This window comes from Mercenaria mercenaria, chromosome 4 (genome assembly GCF_021730395.1).
Source record: "Mercenaria mercenaria strain notata chromosome 4, MADL_Memer_1, whole genome shotgun sequence".
NCBI lineage: Eukaryota > Metazoa > Mollusca > Bivalvia > Venerida > Veneridae > Mercenaria > Mercenaria mercenaria.
The window spans coordinates 57,463,771-57,478,122 of NC_069364.1; the positions used below are offsets into that span (position 1 = coordinate 57,463,771).

General features: G+C 35.0%; 1 protein-coding gene across 1 annotated transcript in view; it reads right to left on the reverse strand.

Annotated features, from left to right (window-relative positions):
- The window catches only part of LOC123552901 (glutamine-dependent NAD(+) synthetase-like), a 66,353-nt gene continuing 52,001 nt past the window's right edge, over positions 1-14,352 (reverse strand). Inside the window, exons 17-19 of the mRNA XM_053541386.1 lie at positions 8,697-8,822; positions 4,239-4,415; positions 1-2,111 (exon numbers count right to left, since the gene is read on the reverse strand). Of these exons, the coding sequence (XP_053397361.1) occupies positions 2,010-2,111; positions 4,239-4,415; positions 8,697-8,822 (405 nt within the window). The 3' untranslated portion in view covers positions 1-2,009. The remainder of the gene's footprint in view (positions 2,112-4,238; positions 4,416-8,696; positions 8,823-14,352) is intronic.

The following is a 14,352-nucleotide window of genomic DNA, read 5'->3' on the forward strand; positions in this document are numbered from 1 at the left end:
TACAAGAAGCTTTATTTAACGTTGGATACAAAAATTACAAGATAACATAACAGATCTTAACAATGATAAGGCAGCTAAAGAGGAAAAACATATTAATGTGCTTTAAGCATGTTGTAATATATATATATATATATATGTTCAGTAAAATATTTAGAGATTTAGATTAAGACAACTAATATATACTTGTCCAGTTGACAACAGATAGGCTTTTCTACGGAAAAAAGAAAAAAAGCACCAAGGGTAAAGGTGTCTGATCACCGGAGTATACAAATACGCTTATTAGATAAGGAAACATATTTTATATGCTTTTTACAGGTATACAGTGTATATTTTGGCATCATGTGTACATACAGTGAAACTAACAAACCATAAAGCTACCGGTAAGCATTTACATCGGAAAAGATGCAGCAGGTATAGTACATATATGATCAATAAAATAAACAGCAATTAACAAACCATCAATTATCAAATGTAACGAATCTATTTTCTTATAGAATTTAATTAAAAGTTAGAAAAATGAATTTTGAGTATTCTGGTTAAAAATTCAAAACATGAGGGCCATTGACCCTAAAGCGCTCACCTGTCTACAAGGATTCAAGTGTGCTTGTATATGTACAGAGTTAGGTTTCTTCTATGTTATATACATGTCACACATATTTTTTAACCAAGAGCAATAATTTGAATAATTACGGTAGAAATTGCAAATCAGATATCACATGCCAAGTATCAAGGTTGTAGCTAATACTGATTTTCAATGTTTCTTATATAAAAGTCTATATTATGTACAATTCAGGCACAGGAGCGTGGCCATTTTTTCACCTTAGGGCAATAATTTGGACAAGTATGGTAGACAGTTAAACCCTTATATCACATGCCAAATATCAAAGCTGTAGAGAAAAGGATTTTTAAAGTATGATAGCTGAAAACCTTTTCTAAAACTAAAAAGACATGTTTGTGGAATTAACCGGAACCATTGAACGTTTGAAAGAGGGCTACCCAGAGATCATTTGTGTAAATAAGTTTCTTCAAATTCCATTCAGTGGTTTATGAGGAGATATTGTTTAAATAAATTGTTGATGAAAAGTGACCTCGCCCTCTGGTGACCATGTTTTTTTACGAATCAGAAAAATTTGAACAACATTTGCAGAAGGTCACACAAGGACCATTTGTGTAACATAATTTCAAAATCTGGCTAGCAGTTTCACACAGGAAGATTTTTAAGTTTCCATATATGCATATAGTAAAAAGTGACGACGTCCTCTGGCGGTTATGTTTTTTGACAAATCGGTTTAATTTGAACAATATTGATAGGGGTGACTCAAGGGCCATTTGTGTAAAATTATTTATGGTTAAGGAGGAGATGTCGTTTCAAGATTTTTTTTATTTTTAGTTCTGGCGGCCCCTATTTGCAACCAAGCAGAATCGTTTGAACAACTTTGGCAGAGGACAAACCAAGGAACATCATGGCCACGTTTCATCAAAATCCATTTTGTGACTTTGGAGGATATGTCGTTTTTTAAACACAAGCGTTGACGACGGACGGACGACTTGGCGGAGGGACGAAATGACGGACAAAGGACGAACACAGAACGGTCATAATAGCTCACCATGAGCACTTTGTGCTCAGGTGTGCTAATAAAGTTTCAAAACAGTTGGCTTTCATGTCCGTATTTATAAAATCCTGTTAAACTTCAATAAGATGTAGTCTTGGCCTTTTAAAACAAGTTATCTGGCCATCATTTACAACTTGACGGTACATCACTGAAAACGGGTTTTTACACCAAACAGGCATTTCTAAAAAGAGGATTAGCTGTTAGCAAAACCTCTTTTTGTTTCTCATCAACATTTTTGCATGTAATATCTCAATTGCACTCAGGAAAATTTTGACAGGACTGGTTCTCATACTGGTTACCGGTATTCAAATGACCTTCACTCTGACTCTTGAACAATCACACTATCACACTATATGCCTGATGTGAAGCTGGACTGGTTACTATTAAATTTCCACTTCATGTTGCCATATTATTTTGTCTGGTTCCTTTCAGGAATTTACCTGAATGGTTACTGGCTTGCCCTTGGCTGCTAGGTACGTAATTCATCAATCTTTTTACCTTAAAAAAAGAGAGCAATTCAAATCAAATGTTGTCATCCTTATTTTACAGAAAAATAGTTAATTTTAGTGGTATGAAATGTCATACTTGAAACCAATTCAACTATTTGATTTTGGGGCCAAAATTTCAGCCCTAATCCTAGCTAAATTTCTCAAAGTTAAAAAAAAAGAAAAAGAAAAAAAAAACCCACTTTTTTTTACTTTTTCAACCCAGAACCTATAAAAACCATGAGCATTTGAAACACAAGACGGTATGCTAACTTAACGCATTTATGGTTTTTTTCCCCTGAAATATCATATTTTAACAAAAGATAGGACTTTTCAACAATTTCCAGTCTAGACGTTTCAAGACACACTTTTCGCAATCTAAAGGCCCTGACCCCTAATGAAAAATCCAACTGTATTTCCTGGTTAAATGAACTGTGGACTTCAAATTCTGAATATAAAACAAGCGAATGAAGTATTTCCATGCAATACAAATTCCCCTTCTGGAAGGCACCTAATTTTCTCTACAGCTGTATAACATAATGAACTGATATCTATCAATGATGTATAAAAAATATTGTACTATATTATACAATATGTTATAACTTAACACTTGGATTAAAATTTGCACACAAAAAACCTACAGTTGTTTTCGAATGAATTATTTTGGCCGATTATAAAAATGTTAACATATAAGTTATTTATAGTAACAACAAAGGGAAATTAATCCTACAAAAATCTATAGAATGCAAGTCCACAAGAAATATTTGTGCTAAGTTACATCAAAATCCGTCCATGCATAAGAAGAAATGCTCCGGACAAAGTCGTTCTTGAATTTGACCTTTGATCTCTAAGTATGACCTTGAACTTTGACCTAGGGACCTGAAATCCCTATAGTCCCCTAAACTGGTTTTTAGCCAGTAGGGGACTAATAAATGGCAGTTTTTTATGTTACTGGAAATTATTTTTGTGAATTGATGCAACAAAGTATACAAAGAATACCAATGCTTTCACAGTAACCTTTACAGATTAAGTGGAACAAAATTAAATTGTAAGCTGCCCATCTTATCATTTATGTAAAAGTTTCAACACACAAAAATATTGTAAGTGAATGCATCTAACTACAAAGCTTAGATAACAGAATATTCACACACATTCACAGGACAAAAATTTAATATTTAATTTAGGTGTTTTTTTTTCAACAGCTGCTCAAGTTGAAGCATTTTAGACATCCGATGCCAGATTAATGTGTAACTCTAAGTAAACTGTAACTCTGAATTGTAACAACTCTGGGGTAGCTGCTGTAACTCGGACTTGATAAATGTAACACCAACTAGTAAATATATCTCTAATTGGTAACTGTTACTCTGAATTTGAAATAGCAACTGTAACCCTCAGTTTGTAACTGTAATTGACATTCCAAGAGCTAGTAACTATTAGTCGGAGTCAGTTACTCAGTAACTCTTAGCACTTGTAACTCTGAGTTACTAATTTTTATCTGAATTGGTAACGGTAACAAGCAGTTAATTTTCAGCTTGTATCTTTTACTCAAAGTTAGTAACTTTGAGTTAGTTACTGTACTCTTCAACAACGAAGTAGTATCTTTGCTTCTAACAGCCTAAATCTGTATTGGAGCTGCATCTTTAGATAGTAACTGTAATTTGAAAGTAGAATGGATAGCTTGCGTATAATAACATTTTTAACTCTGAGTTAAAAATCTTTAATGCTAAGAACTTTCTAAAGTAGAATGGATAGCTTGCGTATAATAACATTTTAACTCTGAGTTAAATTTATGCTAAGAACTTTCTAAGTAGAATGGATAGCTGCTATAATAACATTTTTAACTCTGATTAAAATCTTTAATGCTAAGAACTTTCTAAAGTAAATGGATAGCTTGCGTATAATAACATTTTACTCTGAGTTAAAAATCTTTAATGCTAAGAACTTTCTAAAGTAGAATGGATAGCTTGCGTATAATAACATTTTTAACTCTGAGTTAAAAATCTTTAATGCTAAGAACTTTCTAAAGTAGAATGGATAGCTTGCGTATAATAACATTTTTAACTCTGAGTTAAAAATCTTTAATGCTAAGAACTTTCTTTGAAGGCACCAAACTTAACAATTTGTAGCTATGCTGCAATACCTGTGTATCTATACAAGTAAACTGCCACGGCCATGATACATTATACAGAAACTGTCTGTGATCATTACGATTGTCGTCAGAGCTGTTAGTATCTGCATGGTAACTTGGGGTCAAGGTGGTCATCTTGTGTCTATTTATAGAATAACTTCTGAAGAAGTGCTTTACTTTGTCTGCAACCTATAAAATGATTTATTGTTACATTGCTACATACATGCACCACATTTCATAAAAAAAATATTAGCAGATTTCGTAATTATTGGCTTTATATACACACAAACACAATTTAAGGTCATACCCTTTGGGTATGTTTTTGTCACTGATGAGCGGCTGGAGAATGATTACAAAACTAGAAGTTGCTTTTGTATAAAGGCACATGTCTCTCCCCAAAGCATAGTAGTAATAATCAAGAAGTCAATAGGGGACAGGAGCGAAAAGTCAAAGAGAAACTGATGGTTGGCTTAGTGACTGAAAGGAAATGGGGATCATCTACTTGGCATGTCCGATCATCCAATTAAGTTTCAATGTTCTGGGGATTGGAAATGGTTTCCCATGTTTTTGCCTCTGTGACCTTGGCCTCTGAAAGATTTGACCCAAGATCAATAGGAATCATCTAGTAAGCATTTCTAATCATTCCATGAAGTGTAAACATTTTGGGACATGTGGTTCTCAAGATATTGATCAGAACCCTGTGACCTTGATCCTTGATTGAGTGACCCAATGAAGTTTCAATAATTAGGGTCAAGTGGTTCTCAACTTACTGATCAGAAGTGGTTTCCCATGTTCTGGCGCCTGTAACCATGAACTTTTTCAAGTGACCCAAGATCTACTGGGGTTTCTACTCTGCTTGTTCAATCAATCTTTGACGATTCAACATTCTTGGTCAAGTGGTTCTCAAGTTATAGATCGGAAACGGTTTTCCATGTTCAGGCCCCTATGACCTTGACCTTTAACAAGAGGGTCAAGATGGCCCTAGATCGCTTACCTGAGAAACACACCATAACAGTGTAAACATTTTTGACCTAGTGATTTCATGAAAACAAATATTCTAACCCATTTTCATTAAGACTGGACCAAAATTTGGTCTCTTGAGTGTAAACAAGTATTTTCTTTGATGTGACCTAGTCTTTGACCCCACATGACCCAGATTCGTACTTGTGCAAGATTCCATAAAAGCAATCATTCTGGTAATGTTTCTGGAAGATTGGAGCAAAAATGTGGCCTCTAGAGTGTATACAAACTTTTCCTTTGATTTGACCTAATGACCTAGTTTTTGGTCCCACGTGACCCAGATTCGAAATCATCCAATACAAATGTAGCCCCAAGATTGTAAACAAGCTATGTTTTAACCCAACATGACCCAGATAAAAGTTAATCCAAGATTTCATGCAGAAAAACATTCTGACAGAGGTTTATGCACTTAAACTGAAAAATGCAGCCCCTATTGCATACACAAGGTTTTTCATTTTATTTGAACAAATAACCTAGTTGTTTTTACCCCAAATGACTCTGATTTAAAACTTGGCCAAAGATAACCAAGATAAGCATTTTGGCCAAATTTCATGAAGATATGGTCATAAACGTGGCCTCTTAAGTGTTATCAAGCTCTTCCTTTCATTTGACTGGATGACGTAGTTTTTGACCCAACATGACCCAAATTTAAACTTGACCTAGAGGTCATCAAGACAAACATTTTGATCAAATATCATGAAGATCAAGTGTAAAAAGCAGTCCCTATTGCATACACAAGGTTTTTCTTTGATTTGACCTTGAGCCTTAGTTTTTGACCCCAGATTAACCATATTCAAACCGAATCTAGATTACATCTTGGCAGCCATTCTGAATAAATTTCATGAATATTCAGCCCCTATTGCGTACATAATGTTTTCCTTTGATTTGACCGGTTGACCTAGCTTTTGACTCCACATTACCCATATTCAAACCTAACTTAGATTTGAACCAGACAAACATTTTGATCAAATTTCATGAAGATCCGGTGTAAAATACAGTCCTTGTTTTTCTTTGATATGACCTGGTGACCTAGTTTTTGACCCCAGATGACCCATATTTGAGTATAACCTAGATTATATCAAGGCAACTATTCTGACTTAATTTCATGAAGATTCGATGTAAAATGCAGTCCCTACTGCAAACACAGTGTTTTTCTTTGATTTTATATAGTGACCTAGTTTTTGACCCAAGATAACCTTTATTCAATTTGACCTAAATATGATCAAGGCAATTATTCTGACTAAATTTCATAAAGATCGATTGAAAAATAAAGCCTCTATCGCATACTTTGATTTGACCTACTTTTTGAACCCAGATGACCTATGTTTGAACTTGACCTGAATATGATCAAGGCAATCATTCTGACCAAATTTCATAAGATTAATTGAAAAATACAGTCTCTATCGCATACACAATACGTATTTCTCTTTGATTTGACCTTGCGACCTAGCTTTTAACCCCATATAAACCATATTCAAACCTGACCTAGACTACATCATGGATGCCATTCTGATCAAATTTTATGAATATCCAGTGTAAAATGCAGCCCCTATTGTGTACATAAGGTTTTCTTTGATTTCATCGGATGACCTAGTTTTTGACCCCAAACGAGTTATATTCAAACTTGATTTAGAATTCGTCCAGGCAACCATTCATACTTAATGTCATGAAGATCCGGTGTAAAATCCTTATTGCATACACAAGATTTTTCTTTGATTTGACCTAGTGACCTAGTTTTTGACACCAGATGACCAATATTCGAATGTGATATGACCAAGGCAATCATTCTGAATATATTTCATGAAGATCAATTTAAATAAAGTCTCTAGTGTATACACAATGGGTTTCTTTGATCTGATCTAGTGACCTAGTTTTTGACCCCAGATGACCCATGTTTGAACTGGTCCTAAAACAATTTATCAAGGCAATCATTCTGACTAAACTTTATGAATATCCAGTGTAAAATGCAGCCCCCATTGCGTACAGAATGTTTTTCTTTGATTTGATCGGATGACCTAGTTATTTAACCCCAGATTACCCATATTCACACCTGACTTAGATTTCATCCAGATAAACATTTTCCTCGAATTTCATGAAAATCGGGTGTAAAATGGATTCCATATTGCATACACAAGGTTTTTCTTTGATATGATCTAGTGACCTAGTGTTTGATTCCAAATAACCCATATTCAAACTTGACCTAGATTTAATCAAGGCAATTATTCTGACCAAATTTCATGAAGATTAATTGAAAACTGCAGCCTCTATCGAATACACAAGGGTTTTCTTTGACTTGAACTAGTGACCTAGTTTTTTGACCCCAGATGATCCATATTCGAAGTTTGCCTAGATTTTATCAAGGCAACCATTCTGACCAAATTTCATGAAGATTAACTGATAATTACAGCCTTTATTATTGCATACACAAGCTTAATGTTGATAGACAGACGCCGGACATCGAGCGATCACAATAACTCACCTGAACATTACTCAGGTAAGCTAATAAAGTGACTCCAAAACTGGGGTCATCTACTCAGTAAGTCTTTTCACCCTATTAAATTTGAAGGTTCTAGGTCAAATGGTTCTCCAGTTATTGATCAGAAACGGTTTTCAATGTTCTTGCCTCTGTGAACTTGACCTTTGATCGAATGACACCAAAGTCAACTTCTCTGCATGTCCAATCATCCTATGAAGTTTCAACATTCTTGGTCATGTGGTTCTCAAGTTATTCATCAGGAAAAGTTTTACATGTTCAGGACCCTGTGACCTTGAAATTGATGGAGTGACCCCCAAAATGATAGTGGTCATCTACTCCATAAGCCTTATCATTCTATGAAGTTTGAAGGTTCTGGAACAAATGGTTCTCAAGATATTGATCGGAAACTGTTTTTCATGTTCAGGTGCCTGTGACCTTGGCTTTTGACGGAGTGGCCCAAAAATCAATAGAAGTCATCTACTCTGTAAGCCCTATCATTAAATGAAGTTTGAAGATTCAAGATGAAATGGTTCTCCAGATAGCAGACGGACAGACAGGGCACAATACGTCTCTGCCAGTTGGGGGATCATATTATTTTTCAATCGATCTTCATGAAAAGTAAATATTTCTGATTTTACCTGTACACACTGCATAATACAGTTATATGATAATTGTTGCTTTACTAACAAGAGGATTCTTCAAAAGATCCAATGTTAAAAGAAAATAAATACCGATTGACTTGCCTACAAACAAGTACAAACTGTAGTAAAAAACACAGAGAAGTTACTGATCAGCTCAACAGTACTGGAAATTCTGTTTCTGTTATTCGAAATTCAACAGTTCAATGGAAGGAGCTAGCTCAACATCAATATCATTTTACAGATATCTTTTAGCGATGTCAAAATCCTTGCATTTTATGGATAGGAGACTCCTCATCTCATACCTTAAATCCATACATTCATGTTATACTGTACCTGTTCAGGTGTTAGCCAGTTCCACATGTGGACCAGTTTACAGAACATACTGTATGGTCCACATCCCTGCTGCTTCCTTAGTCTACCGTAGATAGATAATTCCTCATAGGTCATTCCCAAATCTTTCTGTGAACAACAAAATATTTCTTTAAAAAAACTGTTTGTAAAACACACATGACCCCATGATGGCCTCTTAGAAGTTGTGTAACCTTGACTGCAAGACAAGAAAGGTCACTGAATTATCATGACAATCATGCTATCAAGAGTGATACATGAAGGCCATTACATTCTCCAGCTTTTAGACTGAAAATAATTTTCAGTCTTATTGTTATTGTAACCATAACGTACTAACTGAAAAACATTATACACATTTCTATTTGCTTACTTTTTAGACATGCGCTTATGCAACAACTCATTGAGCCAACATTAATAGTTTGGAAAATACTTACACCAGACAAGAAGATGACAGTAAAATACTCACACCCTATAAACGACTGTACTCCCCTTTTTCCTGTTGCGACCGATCAAAACAAACAACTGATAGGCCGAAGGTAAAAAATAGTCTTAAAATTAATTAGTTTGCTTTACACGGTGTGTGTATTTAGGTTTAACGATAAGTCGAACATTAATATGTGTATATTGTGATATAATAGATGAAACAGACAAGAAATGTTTACAAAATGCTGGCAAAATGTTGACTTGTCCATCCGTTGCATGAAAATTTACTCGACCAAGTCACGAAACTAATGAATAACTCGTCCATTTGATTTGTTATCCAATCCTCCATGTTGTTTTCTGAAATAAGCATGTACTTCATAAATATACGTTAATTGGATGTTGCATAGCTGTTGCGTTTTTGAAAGAAATTACTTTTTTTATCCGCACGGTGAAGAAACATTAACTGTATGCCGACTTGCCAATTTTGATATTTGATCTGAACTCTTTTTGACTGCCACTGTCTTCCATTATGCGGCTACAGTAGGTGATTTATGCCATTTAAGGGCGTAAATGAAATAAAAATACATACCTAATTTGTCACTATTGATCTGTCTTCATGTATATAATGTCATTTAATATCGAAACCCCCGTGCTATGCAAGTTCTAATCCATTCGGGTGGGGGTGGATGGTCTGCGACTTACCTAATTATATAATGAATTGAATGACATGCAAGTGTTTTCTGTTGGAGTCACAGACATATACTAACATAAAATACAGAATTACAAACTGGAAGTATACACAAGTTCCCTCCTATTATGTCAAGCAAGATATTCCATATGGAAGTCACGCGAAGAAATGTTACCTGACGACTTCAAAATGTCGATGAGATAACACAGGAGGGGACTATAGGTTTACCCCACCCCGCCCGTCCGTCCGTGAGTCTGTCTGTCTGTCTGTCTGTCTGTCCGTCTGCCAAAAACTTCAGGAAATAGACCCCCTATAGGTTATAATGTAGTAATTCATCGTAATTGCCTCCGTTGAAAGAAGTACCTTAAAAATAAACCCTTAATTTATCAATTTTTGGCTCTAATGCTTGTAAAATGGGGGCTTATTTCATTCGAAGAATGTATTTTTCCTAAAATAAGACAAGTTTCATTTTAATTTTCTTGTGTTCATGGCAAATACAAAGACACATCTAAAATAGGGGTGTTTACTGTGCGACGCTGTCAAGAAAGCGGTCCACAAAGTGAACTTGGCTTCAATCTGGTGCCGTTTCACTACAAATCACCACATTTTCTGTTCATATTTTTACAGCTTATTAATTGTAGTTTGCGATGATATATCGGTTTAATGGGTTGAAATTCTAGAAAGTAAAGTCTTGTGCGCGAGACATTGTCTCAACATTTGTGCCAAGTTATTTCAAAATCCCTTAATGCATAAAGAAGTAATGGCACGGACACGAAATATAGACCCTTTTTAACCTTTAAGTGTCACATTGACTTTAAAGAGAAAAGGAAAAGAATAGGACGGGCATTAACTTCATATTGCAGATGTTTGTGTGTGAAGTTTGAGAGAGGTAGGTGTAATAGTATTCAAGTAATTGGACGACCAAATTTATGGGCACACATACAAACAGACCGGACAGACAGACAGACAACATGGTGACTCCTATATACCACCCTCCTTTAAACTTCGTTTTCTGGTTATAAGTATGAAGAAATACTACAGGAGCATGGGAAAAGCCGATATTTTATAAATAAGTCAGTTGCTAATAGGCATAAGTCTTTTTTACGAAAGTCGCAAACATTTGTACAGTACTGCAAGCAAACATGCATACAGTCAGGACATCACACCGAATCTTCTTTCATTGACGGTTAAAAACAAATTGGAGATTTCAGCAATGATTTGTTTTTATTTTACCAAACTAGCATTGTTTCTTTATCCATGAAACAGGAGTGGGATTTATACGTAGGTCATTCTTCAAGCAAGAAAATAAGTACTAGTACTTTTGACGCCGACAATGTACATTTTCTGGACAAAATCAGTGGTCAATCGAGTTTTTTTTTGCTATAATTTTACCTGTTATCAAACTAACACATTATATAAAGAAACAAATCATATTAAGCTTCCAATAAAATATAAATATACATACCAACAAAGCATATCAGTCACATTTATATGGTGTTTTTCAACTTTTTAGCGGTCAGTTTATTGTTTTGAAAAGGGGGAGTTACAATGTATTTAGTATCACACCCTATAAACGACTGCTTTACCACTCTTCCTGTTGCGACCGATCAAAACTAAAAATGATGTTTGGTAAAATTAAATAAAATCATTGCTAAAATAACCGTCAATGAAAGAAGATTAGGTGTGATGTACTGACTGTATGCATGTTTGCTTGCAGTACAGTATAAATATTTGCGACTTTCGTAAAAAAAGATTGAATGCCTGTTAGTAACTGACTTATTTATTAAATATCGGCGTTTTCCTTGTTCCTGTAATATTTCTTCATAACTGTAACCCGCAAACGAAGTTTGAAGGAGACGCAGTAACGATACAGTCTGTCTGTCCGTTTTGTTTGTGTGTCCTCATAAATTTGGTCCTGTAATTACTTGAATACTATTACACCTACCTCTCTCAAACTTCAAACACACACATAGGTAATATATAGTTAATACCGTCCTCTTCTTTGTCTTTTCTCTTTGGATTTAATGTCAAAAAATAGGTCAAAGGTAAAAAGGGTAAAATTTTCTTGTCCGTGCCATTACTTCTTTAAGCATTAAGGGATTCTATAGTAACTTGTCACAAATGTTCACCATCATGAGAAGATGTGTCGCGCACATGATACAGTTCCCTAGCTCCAAGGTCAATGTCAAATTTCAAAAATAGGGTCATTTTATTTTTCGTGTCCGTCTTTATGCATGAAGGGATTCTGAAATAAATTGTTACAAATATTTGCATCATGTGTAGCGCATAAGACACAGGAGCACGTCAAACATATCAAAACATAGTATGACTAAAATCGATCGCATGTCAAAACTGTAATATCTGTTTTCTTGGAAAACATGTTACCTGCCCGTAGAATCTTGAACACATGAAATTGGTATCGTGTTTTGTTATTTGTATCAACAAGTGTTCAGACAAAATTTTGGTCGTACGATACGATAAGATGTTTGATAAGACTGGCCCCTGCTGGTCCCTTGCCCCAAGGTCAACACCACAAAATAAAAATAAAGGGTTGATTTGTCGTGCCCGTACCGTAACTTATGTTACTTGTTCACGCATCCTAATGTGCATATTGTACATAGTAATCATTAGAGAGTTTGAGATTTCAACCTTCGCCTTCCCCTTCAACGTCTCTTGCGAAGTTAACGTATGAAGTTGAAGTTCGATTAAAATTCCTTGAGATTTCAAACTTTAGAATGAACCTTACTTCTTTTAATCCGCCCATTCAATTTATCCGTAATTATGATCGTTTTTTTCGTGCATTTTGATACCAATTGTCCAAAAGGGCAGGAATTTTACAAGAGGTTTTAAAAATGAAAACAATGAAAATTAATAAAAAAAAACATTTCAATTAATATAATCATCGCATGGATATTAGAGCGATTACCAAAAAAAAATAAATAAATAAAAAAAAAACGATAAAACAATGTGAACAATGTAAAAACTCGTTAGTGTTGCTCCAAACATTTAAGTTTTATATAAAATTATGTCAGTATAGTCAGTATACAATGCACGATTGTAAATCATACATGAGAGGAAATAAAAATGATAATTACATACCTAAAATTATTTTCCATTGGGTTTCAATGGACCGCGATCGTGCAATATTTTTCCATATCATGACGTTGAACGCTTTCATATCGGACTAGTCCCAGTCCGTGACTCTAGTTACCTCCCCTGACGTTCTGTCCATTGCGGATCTCGTTTCTTTAGATTTTTGTTGCTATTGTGTGTTTGTTTAATTTGTAATTTATGCAACATTTTGTTTACTTTTACACTTTGATTAATCTGACCTATTAGATACTGGCACGCAGTAATTTATCAGACTGAAATGAAATGAAAGTTATAATTACGTCATGAGTTGGACTAATATAGGACGTGGAATGTTTTCTTAACGTTGTAATGGAAATAATCGCGTGATGTCCATGGCGTCCACGCGCACGTTGCGACAACAAGTTGACGTCATTTTCGCGGAAAATATTAATGCGCGTCAGTTTGATTTGTTTACTGCGTTTTCGGAGAATATTTTTCCGTATTTTTTCCTGTCTTTCGTGACAGAACGATAATTTAGATATAAATTAATCATTTGATAGTGGATATGTAATAAAAAGGTTATCAACTTTGTATGTGGATATATGCACTCGTTCTTTCGCGGACAATATTGCGCTCCTAAAGTCGCGCAATATTACCGCTGCAAAACTCGTGCATATATCCACATACAAAGTTAATAACCTATAATGATCATATCAACGTGATAATGACACTCTGTATGACTCTGTTTAATGCTAAACTCTCAGACAGCACAATATGATTTTAATATACTATTTTATAAGTAAAGCATCTGCGGATCCAGGAATTTTGGTCAGAGATCGACACCAACATTAAAGAGGGGGTCACCCATTTCATGGGGGTTGGGGGAGGGGGGTAGGGGTAGGGTAGGGTCACGCCGAGTTTCAAGACGGGCTTTCTTTGTAAAATGTAAGAATCAAAGGGGGAATTAAACCACAATGTCCCTCTGCCAGGCTCTGGTTCCGTGCATTTAAAGAATGGAGTTATCCCATACGGCTAACAGGAAACGTCTCTCATCATGATATCATAGATCTGAAATTGTCTGATACTTCAGAAGAATTTTCCGTCTTACTAGTACCATTTTATGTTTATAATTAAAACGCAATTGTCGTATTAAGTGTCCGACAGAAACAGATTGGTTTTATTTGGATGGGAAAATAAAATGTTCTACCAAATGATAATCGCGCGTAATTATTTATTTTTCAAGTAAAATGACTGTCATGCCATGTGCCTCCATCCAGATTTCAGTCTTTGATGCCGAGTATGTGGACCGAGTAGATGTAAAAAGAATGAAGTTTCGACTTTCGTGATATCACATCTTCGGACGTTCAAAACTTCACTTCATACGACAAAAAGGCCCATCTGGTATAATCGATACCGCCTGGGGACACAAATATGCCGTAGAAGTTAAAGTTTGAACAA